A 19,628-nucleotide genomic window follows, 5' to 3' on the forward strand; every position below is an offset into this window, starting at 1 on the left:
ATATTATTCACTTTTTTATATAAAGTATCAAATTTCAGCAATAAGTGCTTATAGAAAGTTTGTGACATTATATTGATGTGTAATATGCTCATGATTGTTAAATATTGCCAAGTGTGATTATTTAACATTTTCTGTAAAATATTAAACATGTTATATTCAAATAGAATAGAAAATAAATTAAATATACGATCGAAAATAATTTACTTTTTCTTGGTACAAGCAATCACTCAGCTTTATTCTCACCACAGCATCTGACTGGATCAGATATACTTTTTCTGCTGAGGAATCAAGAGGAAAGGTTTTTTTAACCAATCCAAGTTAGTGTTATATCACGGTTGCTCAGTGATCTGATTTCTTATTGAAAAAAATAGAATTAAAGAAAATCAACTCTATATTGCATCATGATTATGGGTTTTCAGCTTAAAAAATGTGGGTTTTTTTGTTGATAGAGTTCATGGAACTATTCATAATCTTTACATTATGCAAATTTACTGTGAGACACCTTCAAAATTGTAAATTTCAATTCAGAAACATTGTTGAACTTGTGGGAAGTTTTGTACAGAGCAATTAAAAAAGGGTTGTTCTGTCGTAATAACAAAAGTATGACAAAAACAAGCAGATGTACTGAAGCTTGAAAGCAATAATAAACTGATTTACTTTTTTTTTTGTTCTTTTCGTAAATAATCAGCCCATACTTTCTATGTAGATTCTATATATATTTAAGGGTAATTGTTGAAATATTTGTTACTACTTTGTTTTCAGCTACAATCCCTTCTATTCTTGCCATTAAATGTTAAACACAGGAAACAAAAAATATTTTCGGCTAAAATTTCTAAATATCACCTTCAGTTTATTATTGAAATATTATATATTTGTTTTGCCAACTCAATTTTTGATCTGTCTTGTCTTATTTCATCTTTTATACTCAGCCAGAATTTGTTTGGTTTTAATATCTTATTGAGAATTTTTGTATTTAACCTGGACCATAAAATTTCAAGTTTTTGTTGCCCAATCATCATTAATATAATGCATTATTTGTTTTTGCTTGATTATGCCATTGGAATGAGTAATATTTATCTATTTAGTTTTAATATTGTTTACAGTGTGTACATGCTATGTGAATACCTTTAACTTTCATTAGATACCCAGCATACACGCCAATTTTACAAAAAGCTATAGAACTTTGGTATCATACTCCTATTGTTACCACACCTGTTCTCAAACTCATGGCTGAATTGGTACAGAACAGGTCTCAACGTCTTCAGTTTGATGTGTCTTCACCAAATGGTATTTTACTTTTTAGAGAAGCAAGCAAAATGATAGTGAACTATGGTATGTTGTTTGATTTGACGATTTGTGATTAAATTTAAGTACAGTCAAACTCAGTTAATATGGCCTCAGTTATCAGGACATCTTGGCTATAACATCAATAAAAATCAGTTCGGGCCACATACTTCAGATTATAGTTTTCCAAACTTTTTGTTCCATCGCTGGAAAAAATTATTCAGAATTTTTTTTTTCTCCTCGCCCCCAACTCAAGCAAACCCATAGGATCCTATGTTACACCCGTGGCTTCTATTGCCCCCAATGAACCATTCCATCACCCCACTTTGGGAACACTGCTTTAGATGATAATGTTGATGAACATTGCTTTTAATGTCAATGATAAGCTAAAATCTAGAATATAGTTTCCCATACTTTTTTTTCCATTGTTCCCGTCTTCAAAATCTTTTTCTCTCCTCGTCCCCCAACTCAATCAAACCCATGGGATCCTATGTTATACCCGTAGCATCTATCACCTCCTGGACCATTCCACTGCCCACTTTGGGAAACACTGATCTAGAATGTAATGACATATGATTCAGCACACTTGCTTTTGAGTGTTTTTAGCATCCCTCCAAAACAGTTTTGGAATTTTAATTTAACACATTGATGAAATAGACATTTGTCTGAATTTTCTATTGATAATTATAATAATACTGTGATACCTCAGCTAATGAAGATAATTCTTTCCAGAATTACATTCATTAGTCAAAACCTTCACTAGCTGATGCAATTTCTTGTAGGTTTCTATGGAAATTTGTTTAATTTGTTCTAGATACTACCCAAAATCTAAAGATAAGTTTTATAAAACAGTAAGAATCACTTAAAGAAAAAGATTAAATCAAACTGGCAGCTGAGGGGTTTTGTAGTTGTGTGAAGGAAAGTTGGTTTTCTGTGGTTCCCAACTTTGAGGCGTGAATGTGAACAGATCTCCCCATTAAAAAGTCTCAGCACAGAGAGCAACAGGCCTATAATGGTACAAATATTCAATCATTACACTTCTTAATCATTACAATCTGGAATATAGGTGGCAGCACTGAAAGATCTGACAACACTATATACATACTCAGATTGGTAGGTACGCGCACTCACACTTCTGGCACAGCTCACTCTGTAGACGGTGATAGACTGGAGTTGTGCTCGGATTGAAATAAAAAAAAGTTGTATGAAGGAGAGCTTATAGAAAGATGAGAAACTGAAAAATCTTTTATTTTATGCTATTTATACAACCCTGCCAAGTTCATGGATCTTAGTGTAAAATAAAAAGGTGTGTGTGTGAGCTATGTGATGGGGTCAGCTTATTTTTCTGTATTATGCATACAGATAAAAAAGATAAGCTCTTGGAATCTCTGAACCATTCAAGCCTTACTGTGCACACCTGCACCCGAAGAATTGAAGTCAGAGTATTTTTTAAGAAAAATTTTTTCTTAGCCTGTTCATTTGCTTTACATGAAATGGCTCAAACATTTTTTAAAAGAAAAAAAGATGTATCTTCGGAAAGCAATTTGTACACACACGTTGAGTGACAATGATTTTGAAATTTTTGGTTTGAAAATTCAGGTTAAAATGCATATAATGCTCAACAATACAATTAGACATTTGAACTCATCTCACCCGAAATTGAAGGAGGTTAAAATTTTCAAACACTAGAGTTCAATATTTTAAGACCATTTTGAAAGAATTTCAATTTAATTTAGTCTAATAGATTATACTATAGAGATATAACCAGAGTTGGTATGTGGTGAAAAAATAAAATTAAAAATACAGCTGCTTTATTATAGCAAGTGCATTCATAATTCATTAAAAAATTCATTTGCAGAGTCTAAAAAACTGAAAAAAATCGACATTAGTAATGAATGCTTTGTTAGCCATGATTTCTGGAATTCAATCCAAGTATGATTCTTGGAATACTTGCATAAGGTCATAAATTCTTGTCATTATTAACATAAATTGAGATTGGTGTGTTCCGGGTTTCTGTATTAACATCTCTTAAGGGTGATGCAACTTTTGTTTATTTTTTCATTATTCATGTTGTGGATGAAATAACCGCTTAACACAATAGCATCAATATCATAATTATATTTTATAACAGTATCTTAGGATGTTCAACCTTTGTTTTTAGTAACAAAATTTCACAGTCTCTTGACAGAGTTTGACAGTATTTTGTTTTTGTTAATTAGAGGAAAAAATTTGGTAATGATGCATAAATTAAAAATTAAATACAGAAAGTGAAAAAAAAATTATGCTTAGTTTCGACTTGAAAGAACGTATAATCTTGTTTGTAAATATCTGATGCTTAAAAAAAAGTTCTCTGCTGTATATAAAAATATAATTCAATATCAGTGAAAGGAATAATATTTTGATAATGACAATTTACATGTTTTCGTAGATATTTATTTGTTTATATATGTATAGATATATGAAGGGTGTTCTGTTAATGGACTGAAACTCGGAGGGTTGTTAGTAGACATCAAGAGGAACAGAAATTGCAATGGAATATGGTGTTGCAAACCAAGTTCAGAGGGTTAAAATAGCAAAAAACAAATGCAGGTTTCAACGTCATGCTGGAACAACAAAAATTCCATAATAACTACAAAAAGATATTTATTTGATTAATTATTACGAGAGTTGGAAGTGGCGGCCGCTGACGTCATTGCATGGGCTATAATGATGTGAAACGATTCCCGGATGCGCTCAAAGATACCTGGTATGCTTTTGATGTCTGTCGCAGTGACAAAAATCCGCTCTATGAGATCCTCCGGTGTGTCAAAAGGCGTCGTATAAATGAGTGATTTAAGGTGCCCCTATAGGAAAGAGTCACATGGATTGAGATCTGGTGAACGTGGAGGCCAAGCAACGGGTCCAGTGCTTCCAATCCACCTCCTTGGGTATGTAACATTGAGGTGATTACGCACCTCGCGGGAAAAATGTTCAGGGGCACCATCATGTATGAACCACATGCCTCGCTGCACTGTGGCAACTTTGCAGCAATTCCGAGGGACATGTTGCAGAAAATCAAAGTGCTACGATACTCATTGAAACAGACAACTAACTGCTACAAGTGCTTACTATCACAATAGCACTAATTTACGTCATTCTCAGTGCGCGATCCTACCCCAGCACATGCATTTCGTGATGCTTCTTATGTGATCGAACCCACAAATGCATGCAGTGATCAACTGACATCCACCTTTCATCTCCTCTGGACTCGGAGCCTGCATGCATTTTTCACGATTTTTATCCTCTCAACGTGGTTTGCGACACCATGTTGCATTGCAATTTTTGTTCCTACTAACAACCCTTGAGTTTTCCCCCATCCTTTAATAGAACACTATATATGTACAGTAGACTCTTGATAATCTAATGTACAGTAGAACTTCTGATCAAATATGCAACTGATGTGCTTGAAACGTGTGAAGAAGCTGATTCAACAAAATGCTTTGGAGAAGTTGACACTGAATATTGATTGTGTGTCACACTGTACTTTGTATCACATTTGTCATGCAAGCAAAAATACTTTTAATTCTTCTTAGAATACATGTTGCTGTACCCTGCTGCTAGATTTTTGTACGGTATTATGATTGCTGGGAATTAAAGACAACCTTTTCTTTGGGGGGGGGGGGGGTTCTCAACCTCTCAACATGGCCAGAATGAACAATAGGCTTCATAGACATGATATTAATACCACTTCCTCTACGCCTGTTTACCTCTCCAAGCCATTGATAGTGATGAGAATTACGACAGACTAAATACCAAGCAGGGGTGAAGATGAGTTTCAGAGAGAAAATAGAGCACTTGCATGGTCTGCGAAGGGGGGATAATGGTTTGTTTTCTTGCAGAAACGTGTAAATTTTCTTTCCCAAACTCATCTGCATCTCCACTTGGTATGCAGTCTTTCATACTTTGTATGATAGCGATGAGTGATATCATATAGCATCTTTCAATTTGTAGCCAGCCTATCTACAGCTACCTTTTCACAAATAACAGTGTAAAATTCTCAGTTTAATCATAGAACCAAAATGTATCTTTCAGGTTTTGCTTGTGTCTTTTAATGCCATGATTCTCTTTCAGTATCAGCCAAGATATGTGAGATTATAGTAGAGATTGTGCCCCACACAGCAGCATCAGTGTGGGCTTACTGATCTAATATACATACAGGTGTATTTGTATGGTGTCCAGAACTCTTAATGCCAAAATGAGAGGGGACAAACTGTTTTCACAATAGCATCTGAGGATGGCAAATAATTTTTCGTACGAACATAATAAAAGTACCAAGGCAGAAACAGGCAAAATGCCCAATGAGAAAGCTAAAAAAAGATGCCCATACAAATACAACAGCCCAAAATATAAGAGCAATTATAAATGAAAAACAAATATGCACTAAAGGGAAAACTAATAAAAACTAATGATTACAATGAAATAAAATGCACTGCCTATGTAAAAAATTATGGTTTTCTTCTCTAAGTATGGATAGCTTCTCAATTTATTCCATTATAAACATTGTACAGCGTGGGCAAAAAGTTTGTAGAAACTTTAAGAATGAATAAAAACCGGAAAAATAACGAAATAAAAAACTGCTTGTAGGGTTAGCATTGCTAGATCACAGAATTTTTTAAGGCAGAAAAAAAAAACTAAAAAACAGCCGATAGGTGGTACTGGTATGAGCGATTTCATTGGAGATATGCAAATGAGACAGTTATAAGAACTTGCACTCCTAATCCACAATCAGTTCATCATTGTAAACTGTGTATGTGGACCTGCTACACTCTATCATTGCTAGATTTGTGACTCGCCTGCAATGTGTTATCCCTATGGTGGTGGTCATGTGGAACACATACTGCTGTAATAAACGATTTGGAGGCATTCTGTTCATTATTTGCATATTTATTCTTATCTTCTCTTTGACTTGTGTACATCAGTGCCACCCATCGACTGTTTTTGTTATTTTTTTCCTATCTTAAAAAAATTCCCGTAACCTAGGTTACGGGAACCGTTTTTATTTCGGTTATTTTTTCGGTTTTTATGAATTTTATTAAAGTTTCTACAGACTTTTTGCTCACCCTGTATTTCTTTTTAAATGTATCAATTGTGGTAGAATTCACAACTTCTGGGGCTAAGCTATTCCATTTATTCACAGCCTTGTTTGCAAAAAATTCCCTGCAACAACACAACCTGGAGTTGTCCCTCACTAAACGATACTGGTGTCCTCTTGTTGAAACACTCGATTGACGGTGCATTAATAACTCATGGTATCATCCTGTCTATTCCTTTGAAAAATTTAATAACTTCAATCATATCCCCAGACACCTGCATTCTTCCAATGTATACATATAGAAAAAATCTAGTCTCTTTTCATTTCTCAACCCCATGTACCAATAAGAGCAACAAACATTGCTGATCTCTGCAACTTCCTCAATCAAGTCTAAAAAAATACTGTAAAGAGAAAAGGTATGATTCTTTTTTCCATCTGTAAATGCCTGTGACTAAAAAGAAACAACTTCCCCATTGCTCCTCTTAATATGAGCAAGGTAGCCATATTTTGATGATTTCAGAAGTGTTTTAATGCTCATATCCTCCTAATAAGTCAGCTGTGATCCTAGTTTTTTTCCTTTGCAAAAATTGTTTTCTCCCAATAAATTTCAACCTGAATGCTGTTTTAACATTTGCGAAGCAGCTGTTTTGAAATGCACTAGCACATTTGCGTTTCATGTTAGAACATGCCTTATTTGATGACAATTGTTTGTATTGGTGTGTACTATCACCTCTTAAAGTTTTCTCATCTTTTCTAAATCACCCTGTATAAGGTGTGCAGTAAAATTGCAAACTACCTACCTGCTATAGCACTTGAAATATTCATAATTTTGGAGAAAAATGTGGAAAAAAAAATTAATTTCTGTATTTGATGGTAGGTACACTTTTATTCGGTAAAGAACCCAAGTTTTTCCAACAATCAGTGTTCTAAGTTTGTTTAAATATAGCGACTTCACTGGTGTGTTAAATGAATATGTGTAAACTAGTGTGTTAGTTATGTGTTCAAGTTATTCTAGCCAATGTGTGTGTATCACAGCAATTTTTTTTCTTTTACAATTAAAATTCTGTATCTTTCTTTTTGATGTGATTAAAAAATGTGCTTTATATATTTTTAAATAAAATCTTAATATTTGCCGTGTTTTATATGAATTATATAAATAAATAAATATATATATATGATGTGTGAATTGTGTGTTGAACGTTTTTTTAGGAAACCAAATTCTTACTTTGACCAATTTGCAGAAAGATGAAATGTACAGAATGAAATATCCTTTTGATTTTTTATTTTACATTTGAAATTTTATCAATTGATCTGATGAAAATCTAATTGAAAAATACTAAAAAGGGGTGGTATAACAGAATCCGATTTGTGTGGGTGATTAAATATTTTTGTACAGTACCTTTTGGAAGTGCAAAGGTCTGTCCCCAGAATTTATTTTTGTAGGTTCCTTTTTTTGTGAAAATTTCACTTATTTCCTATATCATTTCCAGTATTGTGTCAAGTGACCAGGAAACAGACCCAAAATTTTGCTGGACAGACCCCTGGAGTGAAAATCATTGTTCATCTATATGTGGACCTGTTTGGAGGGGAAAAAAAAAATCAAGACTATCCCAGACCTTAATGCCAAAATGAGAGGTGTGATAGTAAATATCAAGACAAACAGATTTTTGCAATGGAACCTAGGGTCTCAAATGACTTTATGTTCAGCACATGTCAACAGCCTCTGGCAGCACGAAAGGGAGAAAAAACATTCTAAAGTGAGAGGGAATATATATATATATATATATACACGTAAGACGAAAAAAAAGATAATATTTTCCTCTCTCTTTATTGGCCTTTGACTGGAAGAAAGAAATTTTCCTATCACTCCTCAAGATGTGAGCAAAGTTGCCATATTTTGGCAACTGCTGAAGTGGGGGTAGCACATATTCCCTGAATAAGAGGCTTATGACCCTGGCTTCCATAGGAAAATATTTTTGTTTTTACCTGTATTATCGTTCCTCTCATTTTGGTGGTCGATCTCCTAGACACCATGTATATACATGAGAACTGTGTTAGTTGGTTGATAAAGTTTTGGAGAAGCTTTTTTTCTTTCCAAAATTATAAACAATATATATATACATGATAAAATATTATACAATGCCCATAAAGAACGTTTATGGTTGTCTTATTTTAAGTATTACTAGCTTCTCGGTTTACCCCAACATGTTTATCGTATTTCTTTTTAAACATGTCAGTTGCGTTAGAATTTATTACCCCCGGGGTAAGTTATTCCATTTATTAACCCATTAATGCCGGTTGGTAAGAATATTTGCCATTCTAAATTTTTCTTGCCAATAAATGGAAATTGTTCCACTCATTATTTTTGTTTTTAAAAAATCAAAGTCGTCATTAATAGGTTAACAACCCTATTAGAGAAAAATTCTCTGCGACACCATAACCTTGCATTGCCCCTTACCAATCAATACTGGTGTCCCCTTGTAAAAGCAGTCAATTGATGGTGTCCTATCCATCCCGTTGAAAATTTTGAACACTTTGATCATATCTCTTCGACACCTGCGTTCATCCAATGTAAACATATTCAAAAAATGAAGTCTCTCTTCATAACTCAAGCCCTGTGTGCCAATAAGGACACGCGTAGCTGTTTTCTGCACCCCTTCAATCAAGTCTATGTCTCTCTGTAGGTATGGTCTCCAAAACCTTACAGCATACTCCAGTCCAGGACGAACTAAGCCTTCAAAAACCAGAAGAATGACTTTAGGAGAACGCGAAGAGACCTTTTTGAAAATGAGACCAAGCATTCTATTCATTTTTTTGACCAACACTGAACAATGTTCTGAAAACCTAAGCCACTCGTCAATAAGAATTCCCAAATCGGTGACCCTAGTTGCATCCAGGACAGTGAGGCCATTCAAGTCGTAAGAGAACCATGCACTTGTCAGCACTAAATGTCGTGCTCCATTCATTTGCCCATGCTCTAATCCTGTTCAAGTTGGTCTGGAGCAACTTCCTATTGCTTTGATTCTCGACTACCTCCATTAGCTTCATGTCATCTGCAAATTTGCTAGCAATCCCATCGATACCCTGATTGAGTTTATTGATAAAAAAAAGAAAAAGTATGGGACAAGGACACTTTCTTGAAGAACTCCACTTGTGACGTCTGTCCAACCAGAGAATTCCCTGTTCACCATAACTCATTGTGCCCTATCTCTTAACCACGATTCTATCCAATTCAGCAAGTTGCCAACAATCCCAATCTAGTGTAAAAACGTTTCAAGAGTTTACTATGTTGAACCTGATCAAATGCCTTCTAGAAATGTGCCCTTACCCAAAGCCTTCGTCACATGATCATAGAAGCAAAGGAGGTTAGTCAGACATGACTTCCCCTTCCTGAGCCCATGCTGATTATCTGACCATACATAATATATATATATTCTCGTCTATCCACTTCACCAACTGCCTTTTGATAATAATTTCCAAAATTTTCGAGAGAGAGCTCATAACTCACTGGACAATAATTGGACACAGATTCTCTCCTACCCTTTTTAAATATCGGAATATAATTATAGCAAGCTTCCAATCCCTTGGGACGATACTCTCAGCAACACTACTCCTGTATATCTGTGCGACTGGCCTCAACAATTCATTAGCACATTCCCTGAGGACCCTGGGATAGATATCACCTGCTCCTGGTGCTTTGCTTGCACATACATTTCTTAGATTTAGGACCTCCATGTCTTCCACTTGAATATCGTTTTGGATTTTATTACCCCATGGAACACCCGTACATTGCATATTATCTCTATTAAAAACCGACTTGAAAAATTCATTGAAAGCACTACACATCCCGACATTGCTCTCTACCCTAGACCCTCCTATTGAGAGGGGCCCTTACATCCATTATTGACGTATCTAAAAAATGTTTTTGGGTTAGAGCCAATGTTATCTACCATCCTACATTCAACTTCCTTTTTACTATCGCTTTCTTCAATGCTCTTCTTTTATCAGTAAACAATGATAGGCACCTCGTTCCCCTTTTATACTCTCAGAAAGCTCTTTTCTTTTTAAGATAAAGTTTACACACGCTATCCGTGAACCATAGGGAGCACGATGTACAGACATTTTTTTCTAACAAAAGGGTATGACATTGTGCAAAACAGAGGACAGCTTCGTACTAAATTCTTCCCGTTGACTTATCACCCCGACTGATTCCAACTAGTCTTTGAAAACTTCCGCTAACCTCTCTTTCAAAACATCAAAGTTAGTTTTCCAAAAACAAGGAACCAGTCTTTTGTTATCAACATTACCTGAAGAAAAGTTACAATGAAAACTGACGACACGATGTGTGATCACTGGTAGAAAACTCGTCCCCCCATAACATGTTCAAGAAGATAAGTAAATGTTAAATTTTGATTATTGTTATCAAATTCATGGACAAAATATATTGCAGCAGTGAAAAACCATTATTTTATTCTGATTCGCTTATTCATTCAATACTTTATATAAAATAGTATTGGTCTTTTGAATGTATTCTAATTCTTAGTAAACCTCACTTTTCCTGGCATGCAGAGAATGGACCAGACTCCAACATTCGAAAAGGTGCTGTCCCTAGATTTTTACAGTATGCCAAATAATGCGGAGAAATACTGTACCTGTGTTTGACTGCCTCTTCATTTCTTGAGGTCTAGGTTTCTCAGAATCCTTCTTGAGGAGAAAAGATACAAAAAGTGTGGAATTGTATTTTCATGCTGGAAATCAGCACTTTCTTGTCAACATTCATTCAGCGTGGCTGTCTAAAAAAAAGCATAACATGATACCCTTTGGAATCAAATTGCATATGCACACTGCTTGCATATATATAATTATTATATAATTTTATTTTTTTCTAATCTGATGTATTTTATTGCAACTTATCCAGCATAACAAAATGAATGGTATAATTTTTTATTGTATTTCCAAATACAGAATTACTTTCTAAGCAAATTTTTCCTTTCAAACATTGGATGTAACCATCTTCCAATATAATGTTTGTTTTCCATAGAACTATGGGAGTTGTTATAACAAGCGTTGAGTGCATTATATTTTAGTCCAAGTGCTTAATAATCAGAATAAGGAATTGCTAAAATTAAAATAACGTGTGAAAAGTTTTTCATGAAATTGAGAAGGGGTGGGAGAGTGTTGACAATGTTTGGCATCTGCAGTTACAAAAATGAGAATTTCATCCATATATACAGATGTGTAATGATTAAGTAACATTCAAAATAGTTATTTTTTCTTACATGACTTATGTGATCACTGTAGAAAAATAGTATTAAAACATTTTTCTGCTTAATTTACTCTATGACATCAGTTCTGCAAAAATTATGAACTAAAATTTTTTTGAACTTTTAAAATTGTTTGTTCAGCATATTTATTCTTTAACATACTCACATTGAAAGGCATTTCAATTTGCTTTTCTATGTTAAAGTCGGCTCTTTGTGGTGGATATGTGAACTTTGGTGTTTTTAGCCTTTATCAAGACAGTGCCTTGGATGATGTGTTAAACACATTTGTGAAAATGCTTCTTTCTATTCCACAAAGTGATTTGCTGGTAAGAATTTTGTATTGATGACTTTTCCTATTTAAAAAAAGTTTTCTATGTAGAACACTTAGTGAGTTTGTCTTGTAAACACTTTTATACATACTTATCTTTCTCAAATGATTTTACATAATTTTTTTATTCTTTTTTTTTTTTGCAATTATTCTTGATTGTTGTTTTGTCTGAAGAAAAATTCCTGTTTGATAAAGTAAAATTCAAAGTTTTCTAGTTTTTTGGCTGACATGACAAAGTTTTGTCTTTCCACGTTTCATTCACATGAGTGACGAATATTTTCAAGAAATAAAATCTTGCGTGACCTGATCTGAATTGGGAATCCGTCGCCGGCACCATGGCACATATTTTTAGGCCGCTCTTCCAGTCTTATCTGTGGGCACCCCTATGTCGGGAGTCTACTCTGTATGTGTAAGTGAGTGTTTGTGCAATGTGTGTGTCAGATGTAGTGTAAAATTTTTTTGACAAGTCCAGGAAAGAAAATACGGACAAATTCATTAAATAAATGAGCACACTCAATCATTCAAGCGCAGACCTGCCAATTCTCCCGATTTTTCATCCTTCCTACCTCTCTCCGGATGTGTTAAAATTTCTCAGAATTTTGGCGACTGAAATTAGATTTTACGCGAGCTTTCCCGTTGTCATGGCGTCAATGATTACCATTGTCGTTAAGGAAAACACCCATAGAGGACAGCTGTAGTCATTTCCATTGAGCAGCCGTAAAAAAGTCTCTGTGACCGCATTTAAGCAACTGGCAAAGACTTCGTTTTCGTAGCGTTTATTGGCAATCATTTATCAGGGGCATGACCTTGGTTGCCGAAATTCCTGTATAATTGTTATTGTATTCCATTAACAGCCGTGCGGTAAACACATTTTTTCGTCCGTAGCTTTGTAATTTGAATTTTTTTAAATCGTTTCTTCCAATTAAACATCTTCAGAAAGAAAATATAAAACTTTAAGCTATATACAGCTAAATATATAAAGCTTTCAAGAATTTATATACCCAAGATTATCAATCACTGATAGCATCCACAAAAGGAAACACTTATACTTTATGAACAGTATGTAGATGTGATTTCTCTATTCTGCATGGAAAGACTGAGATAAAATTATATTCTCCTCAGGGGCAATGCAGAACCTGCCTTGGAGGGGGGGGGGGGTGGGAAAGGAAGAATGTAACTTTTTTTTAATTTATTAAATTTTTTTTTTTTATGAACTTTTTTTTGATCGAGTCTAAGAGTGTCGGGGGGGGGGGGTATCCCCTCGGGAGAATCTCCGGATTTCAAAAGTTGGCACGTCTGCAAGCGCCATGGTATCATTAAAGTTGGGAAAACTAAAAACCTTCACTATTAAAAACCAATTAAAATAAACATCCAAAAATTACACTCTGAGATAAAAAACAGCCACCAATGAATCAGAGGGCTAACAAGACATTAAAATCATTAAAAGATCATTAAAAATTGATGAAACATTAAAAATGAGAATTTCAAACTAATTTCAAAACTACCCAATTAGAGGAGGAAAAAATAAAAACCATAGAGGCAAAAAATCCTCCCCATGTGTGATCAGGATGCTCCTCTTCCTCGGTCCACCATTCCTCAGAGTCAGCTCACAAGCTAATTATTTTAATTAGACTCACTAAAAGGGACTATAAATTGACTGAATACCAACCAATTATTCGTTTTAATAGTTAAGAAATATGGTATCCCTCAATGGATGCAAAATTCAGAAATTATATTTAAAATTAATCATTTCACAACTGCCAAGAAAGACAGCGCATTCTGTAGCCTGCTGTACTTGACAATTACTGCTGGGTCGTAATTTACAATCTCAGAGAGGTGTCCAAATTCAGATTCACGGATAGTTTCATATTGATATTTGATTAATTTTTTAACCTGCTCAAATAGGGAATTCTGTCCCAAGTCTCTTCAGATATCCAGATTCCGCATATATCACCATGTCCCGGTGAGTTGACGAAATGTTTTATTGTTGTATATTTGTAGGGTACTCAAGTTGCCCTTTCAGGCAAAGGCCCACACCAGTGCTGCATAAGTAATTGTAGGCCTGATAACTGAGTTATACAGAATTAATTTATTTCTGAGTGATAGTTTGCTTTTGGGGAAATAAATGCGACTCAGCATTCTAAGGTTTTTAGTGGTTTTTGTATTCGGTATGGGCTTTAAAATTAGGTTTTCAATCAAATATTACCCCAAGATATTTTATTTAGGGTTTAGGTTCAAGTCTAATGTGTCCCAATTTGAGATAATGGTTGGGACCCGAAGGGGAATTTTGCCGTTTATGAAACCACATAAATTCAAGGCAATATCAGCCTTTATACAATAGTCCTCCACAGTTTACTGTAGATTGTCAAAGGTTTTCGGGGGATCTCTACAATTTATACAAGGTCAACAGTTGTGAGCTTGGCCTGAGTCTGGTCCGGCCGTCCATGTACGGTCCCTTTCAGTGTACACGAGCTCCAAGGAAAGATTGAGAGATTCGGTGCCTCTGTAGTCTAGTGGTCTAGGGCGTTCGCCCGGAAAGTGAAAGGAGGTGGGTTCGATTCCCCGCAGGGGCAGTTGAATTTTCTCTCTTTCCGAAATATATTTTTGCAACAGCCAGTTGTTAAAACCTTTGTCTCTACAATTTGTTAACAATAATACGTCATCTGCGTACTGTGATATGATCCCTCTGTGGTCCCGGAAAATCGTTGACATAAAAGGAAAAAGCTGTGGCCCCAAAACACTCCCTTGTGGGACTGAGGCCCTAATTTGTCTGGGTATCAAAAGACAATCCCTGATCTGTACTCGGAAGTTCCTGCCATCCACATAGCTCCTGACAAAATATATTATCTCCATAGGGAAATTCATTTCTATTAGTTTCGCCAGCAATGTATTATGATTAGTACGATTGAAGGCACATGAAAAATCCAGTGCCAAAGCGCAATCATATTTCCTATTGTTAACAGAGTCCATTAAAAACTCAGTCATTCGGAGGAGCTGGATAACACAAGAATGCTCCCCCGAAACCCATGCTGTTCATGTCTTATAATTGCATTATTATTACAATAGGAGAAAAGTCTAGGTATATAGACCCTTTCAAAGAGTTTAGAAATGTTATTGAGAAGTGAGATTGGACAGAAGTTCTGAGGGAAAAGGGGGGGGAACAGTGTTAGGCTTATGGATGGTTCTTATAATAGCAATTTTCCAGCAACTAGGGAAGTAGTTCAGCTTCAACATTCTGTTAAAAAGATTAGTCGGTGAGATCCTGGCAGAGTGAAAAAGTGCCTCGGGGAGGGGGGGGGGGATTAGAAATTTTATCTATTCCGGGGGCTTTACAGGGTTTAAGGATTTTAATTAAAAGATCAATTTCTGCAATAGTTAAAGGAACATCACTGGTCCCGGAAAATGGAGGGGGACGTGTGAAAAAATTATAAATTTTTCCGCGTATCTCCAGCATTGTTGAACTGTCCTGTATCCCATTAGAGGAAAACTGCTTCTCGAACTGGTCTGCAAATGCCTCGGCAATCTCTGTTGGTGTGTATACAATACCACTGTTTTTGCTATGTATTCATGTGATTATGTCACGTTGAGGTTCGCAGATCTTTATTGCCTTCCATATAGATCCATCAGCGATATCAACCTCCTCCATAAAGCTACTGAACCTTTCATAAACAAAGGATTTGATTTCCTCCCTAATTTTTTTTTAAATAAACAAATCACAAAAACAGACATATATACAAATACAAACAGTCACATAGGTACAAACATAAAAACACAAATACAAACACTTTGTGACCCCAAGGGATTTAATATGTCCAAATTTCTCTTTCCATTAGAAAGAAAAGCCTCTTGTCAGATTCCCTCCTAAGTCGTTGCCACTTCTTGTGGACTCTATTTTTCTCCCTGCTCTTCCGTAGTAATTCTCCTGAAAGACCAAACTGATGTTCATTTATTTTTGATTTTGTAGTGCACCTACATATGGCTCTAGTAATATCACTCGTAAAGTGGATAACACCTTCCTGAATGTCATCTACAGTCAGCCTGTCCAATGAGACCACCTGAAGCTTCGATACTTCAGAGGTATAGGCCCCCAATTTGTCCTATAAGTATACTTAATCTTCCGTGGGATAAAAAAATCTATTCCAATAATAAGGGGATTGTGTGGTGAAGTCAAATGGCCCTTGACGTGACAGGATTTGCAGATGAAAAGTTCTTTGAGATGGCGAAATCTATCACATCTGGCCTATACAAAGAAAATGCAGGGTAATGTGTTATAGAATTGGGTGCATTTATATCTATATTGTTATTTTGTAAAAATCTATAAAGAGAGGTGCCCCTCGCTTTACAGTATCTACTGTTTCAAGCTGTGTGTCTTAAAGTCCAGTCTCCTGCAATTATTGTTGGGTTATCAGACTGAAAAATAAATGATAAAAGATTCATGTCCAACTCATTATTTGGGGGCTTATACAGTGAAACCAGATTGATATCGGAGTCATTTACTCGTATAGTGGCAGCAACAGCTTCAGTAACCAGTGAGTCAATCAAATCCAGCTCATTAAATGGGATAATAAATATTAAATTCAAATAGTGGCGCAGTCGTTTCCCTTAAACTAGGATTTAAACTGTTGGCATTCGACGACAGAATTGTAAGGGGCCCAGGGAGGCCAAAGTCATTTCTAATGTTGGTACTAATTTTTGAAGTTTGATAAAATACCTAAAATTTCAGTCAGTCCCCTCAGAAGTACAGCCAGCTTGCTTTCTATTTCTGTAGTCATTTTAGCTGAGTATACAATTCTCGTTATAGCCGTTATTATAGATTTCAATTCTCTGCCTACATCTGTCTCCTGTAGCTCGGCCCCTGAAAGCATGTCCAGTCCATCCAAATCACACACATTTATGATCGGGGTCACACTACTGGTGACACCCAGCTCTCCCCCGCTGTTCAGCCTCTCAACCTCTTCTATTGTCCCAATTAAGACAGCTTCAGCATCTTTTTTTTTGTTTTTTCCCATATGCACATATCAAGGGCAGCCACAAAATCCTGATCTCCCAAAGAATCTCTCTTATCTAGCGGGTGTCACCCCTTTCTTATGGCATCACAGCCCGGGGGTTGTGGGCCACCGGAGGGGCCCCTCTTGTTATTCTTATATCACCCTCTCTATTCAGATTCCTCAAGTCAGGAGGAATATCATTACAGTCACCCACTTCGAGACCTAGTGACAATATCTACCCTCGAGTAGCCTCCAAGTAAGAATGACCTGACACTAGTGGGTCAGTTCCAGGGTTGTTTGGTTTCAACCAAGAATTAATTTGAGAATTTTCAATGTATTGGTTTTTTTCAAAAAATCAAATAAAAGTGGCCTAAATATTATTTTTTTCCTTGTAAAATATCATATTAGTTCATTACTAGCCAAAATTTTTCTTTCATACCACATTTTATATTCTTGGGGTGTATTCAGATGGTATATCTTTAGATGATATAAGTGGTTTTTTCCAAAAAGTTTCATAAAAGTGGCCTGAATATATATATATATATTTATATATTTTCATATGAAGTATCTTAGTTATTTAAAGTTATATACAGAAGCCAAAGTCATCAGTCTCATTCTTACCACATTTTATAACCTTTGGCTAAATTCTGATGCTCTATCTGTAGCAAATTCATTAATAAGGATTGCATCACATCTAAATGTAGTGGTGCATTATCTCACAGGGGTTTTTTTTTGCTTTGTTTTTTTCCTTCACAAAGAAGCAACAACAGTAGTGACACCATCATGCTAGGGGCAGGTGGTCTTATAATCCAATAAAGACATCAGCTGTCCCTAAAGGACAAAGACCAGTGTACACACTAGTAGTTACATTACCTCACAGACATTTTCATTTTCTTTCCCATAAGAAGTAGCCCATCTCACACTGTAGGCCTATATCACCCAGTTTTAATATTCAATAGTTTTTTATACTTTCATGGTTAAGCCCAGTTAATCAAGGATCTACTGTATAGTAGTAACAAATTTATGAAAAATAATCAGCTATATACAGGGCAGGGTTGGGTTTTTGACGTCAAAAACTGGTTTTTGACATACAAGTGTCAAAAACTGGTTTAAACCGTCAAAAACTGTCGAAAACCGTCAAAAACCTAAATGAATGCCTTTTGATAATGTTTTGAACATAATAGGTGTACAACATGATGAAAAACTTACTTTTTGGCATATTACAATGTTTTATTTTTAAACATTAATTTATTACAATAATTAAAACAAAATATTAATTATAATTTGCACTTTTGAATTTTTCAACATATCTAGTCTAGAACATATAAAATATAATTTTATGGTTTATTTATCTAAGCTATTCATTACCTGTGTTCAATTTGTTAAGTGGATTAGAGCTGCTTATTCAAAATATGTATGATAGGGCATCAGGGTTAGGTTTTTGACCCCAGAAACTAACTCGGTATTAAAACTATCAAAATCTTACTGTCAATGATGTCAAATAGTTTTTGTTAACTTGATAGATATGTTAAATAACAAAATACTTACTTTTATTTAGATTAAAGGGTTTTATATTCAGAATTATAATTACTGAGGAAAAATATATATTTTGATATTTTAAATTTTCTGATCTGCCTAAAATTTTATTCCATATAAAATTTCTGACGCAGCATCTGTTAATGCACTAACTGAACTCATTTATTTTCGCCTGAAAATTTCTTAGATCAGTGTGTATAAATTCACACAGCTTTAAAGAGTATTTTCAACCAAAGCAGAGCTGACAAGACTTGATACCCAAAGCATTTGTTTTGCATGTTTGAATACAGCTTCAATTGGAAAACCATTGCATTATAAATACTAGTAAATGTACCATATCATAGTGCAAAAGTAAGAATAAACCAAGTTTGACATATACAAGCTAGCATTGCCAAATTAAATGACATTTTAGTCCTACAATTTAGTATTTTGATCGCTAGATATATTTCAATGTTATGTGCAATAAGAGTATTGTTTTAAGTATCAGTGGTTATCTAGATAATTTAATAATAACAGAAATCAACATTACATACATGATGTAATAAACTTTTTTAAACACTTATCTGTTGTAAAAAGAGTACAGCAGATAGTTTATATCAATGCATATATATAAGCAGTTGAAGAAATTTTGGAAGGTCAAGAATCATCTTGAATCAAAGAATGTCAAATCGTTCCACAGTTTTCCATTCAATGTTCATGTTATGCTTTATTCAAATTTTATAAGAAAAAAAAACATATATTGTCCAAAATAATTCTGTCGGGAGTAGAAAATTATTTTAGAATCTTATTAAATATTTATTCTTTGTATAACATAGTCACTTTAAACATTACATGCAATTAACGTGTGCATTTTCAATGGGAATTTTTATATCGAAAAGCAATATTTGAGGTTTTTGACAGTTTTTGACAAAGGTTTTTGACAGAGGGTTTTTGACGTGACAGTTTAAACTGCGGTTTAAACCGTCAAAAACTGCCATGTGTCAAAAACCTGCCAACCCTGATACAGGGTGATTATAATTAAAGAGTTTTGATTTCAAAACTATAAAATAAATACTTGTCAGAATGACTTGAAAATTTGCTTTTATACTCCTAAAGCAATGGAAATTTCTGTGGCAAAAGAAAAAAAAATTGGAAAATGTGCAAGTAGATGATGCTGT

At 34.8% G+C, this 19,628-nt stretch overlaps 1 protein-coding gene across 4 annotated transcripts in view; it reads left to right on the top strand.

Annotated features, from left to right (window-relative positions):
• Ranbp16 (Ran-binding protein 16) overlaps positions 1–19,628 on the top strand; it is a 164,646-nt gene that overhangs the window by 104,238 nt on the left and 40,780 nt on the right. For all 4 annotated transcript variants that reach the window (XR_016192796.1, XR_016192795.1, XM_089232902.1 and 1 more), the window contains exons 19-21: positions 1,142–1,332; positions 7,565–7,619; positions 11,786–11,945. Coding sequence is in view for 2 of the 4 variants with exons in the window: in XM_089232902.1 (XP_089089028.1) it covers positions 1,142–1,332; positions 7,565–7,619; positions 11,786–11,945 (406 nt within the window). In the remaining 2 variants the exon portion in view is untranslated. The remainder of the gene's footprint in view (positions 1–1,141; positions 1,333–7,564; positions 7,620–11,785; positions 11,946–19,628) is intronic.

This window comes from Pholcus phalangioides, unplaced genomic scaffold (genome assembly GCF_987345545.1).
Source record: "Pholcus phalangioides strain wild (caught in Gottingen) unplaced genomic scaffold, Ppha-v1.0 ptg000007l_1, whole genome shotgun sequence".
Lineage (NCBI taxonomy): Eukaryota > Metazoa > Arthropoda > Arachnida > Araneae > Pholcidae > Pholcus > Pholcus phalangioides.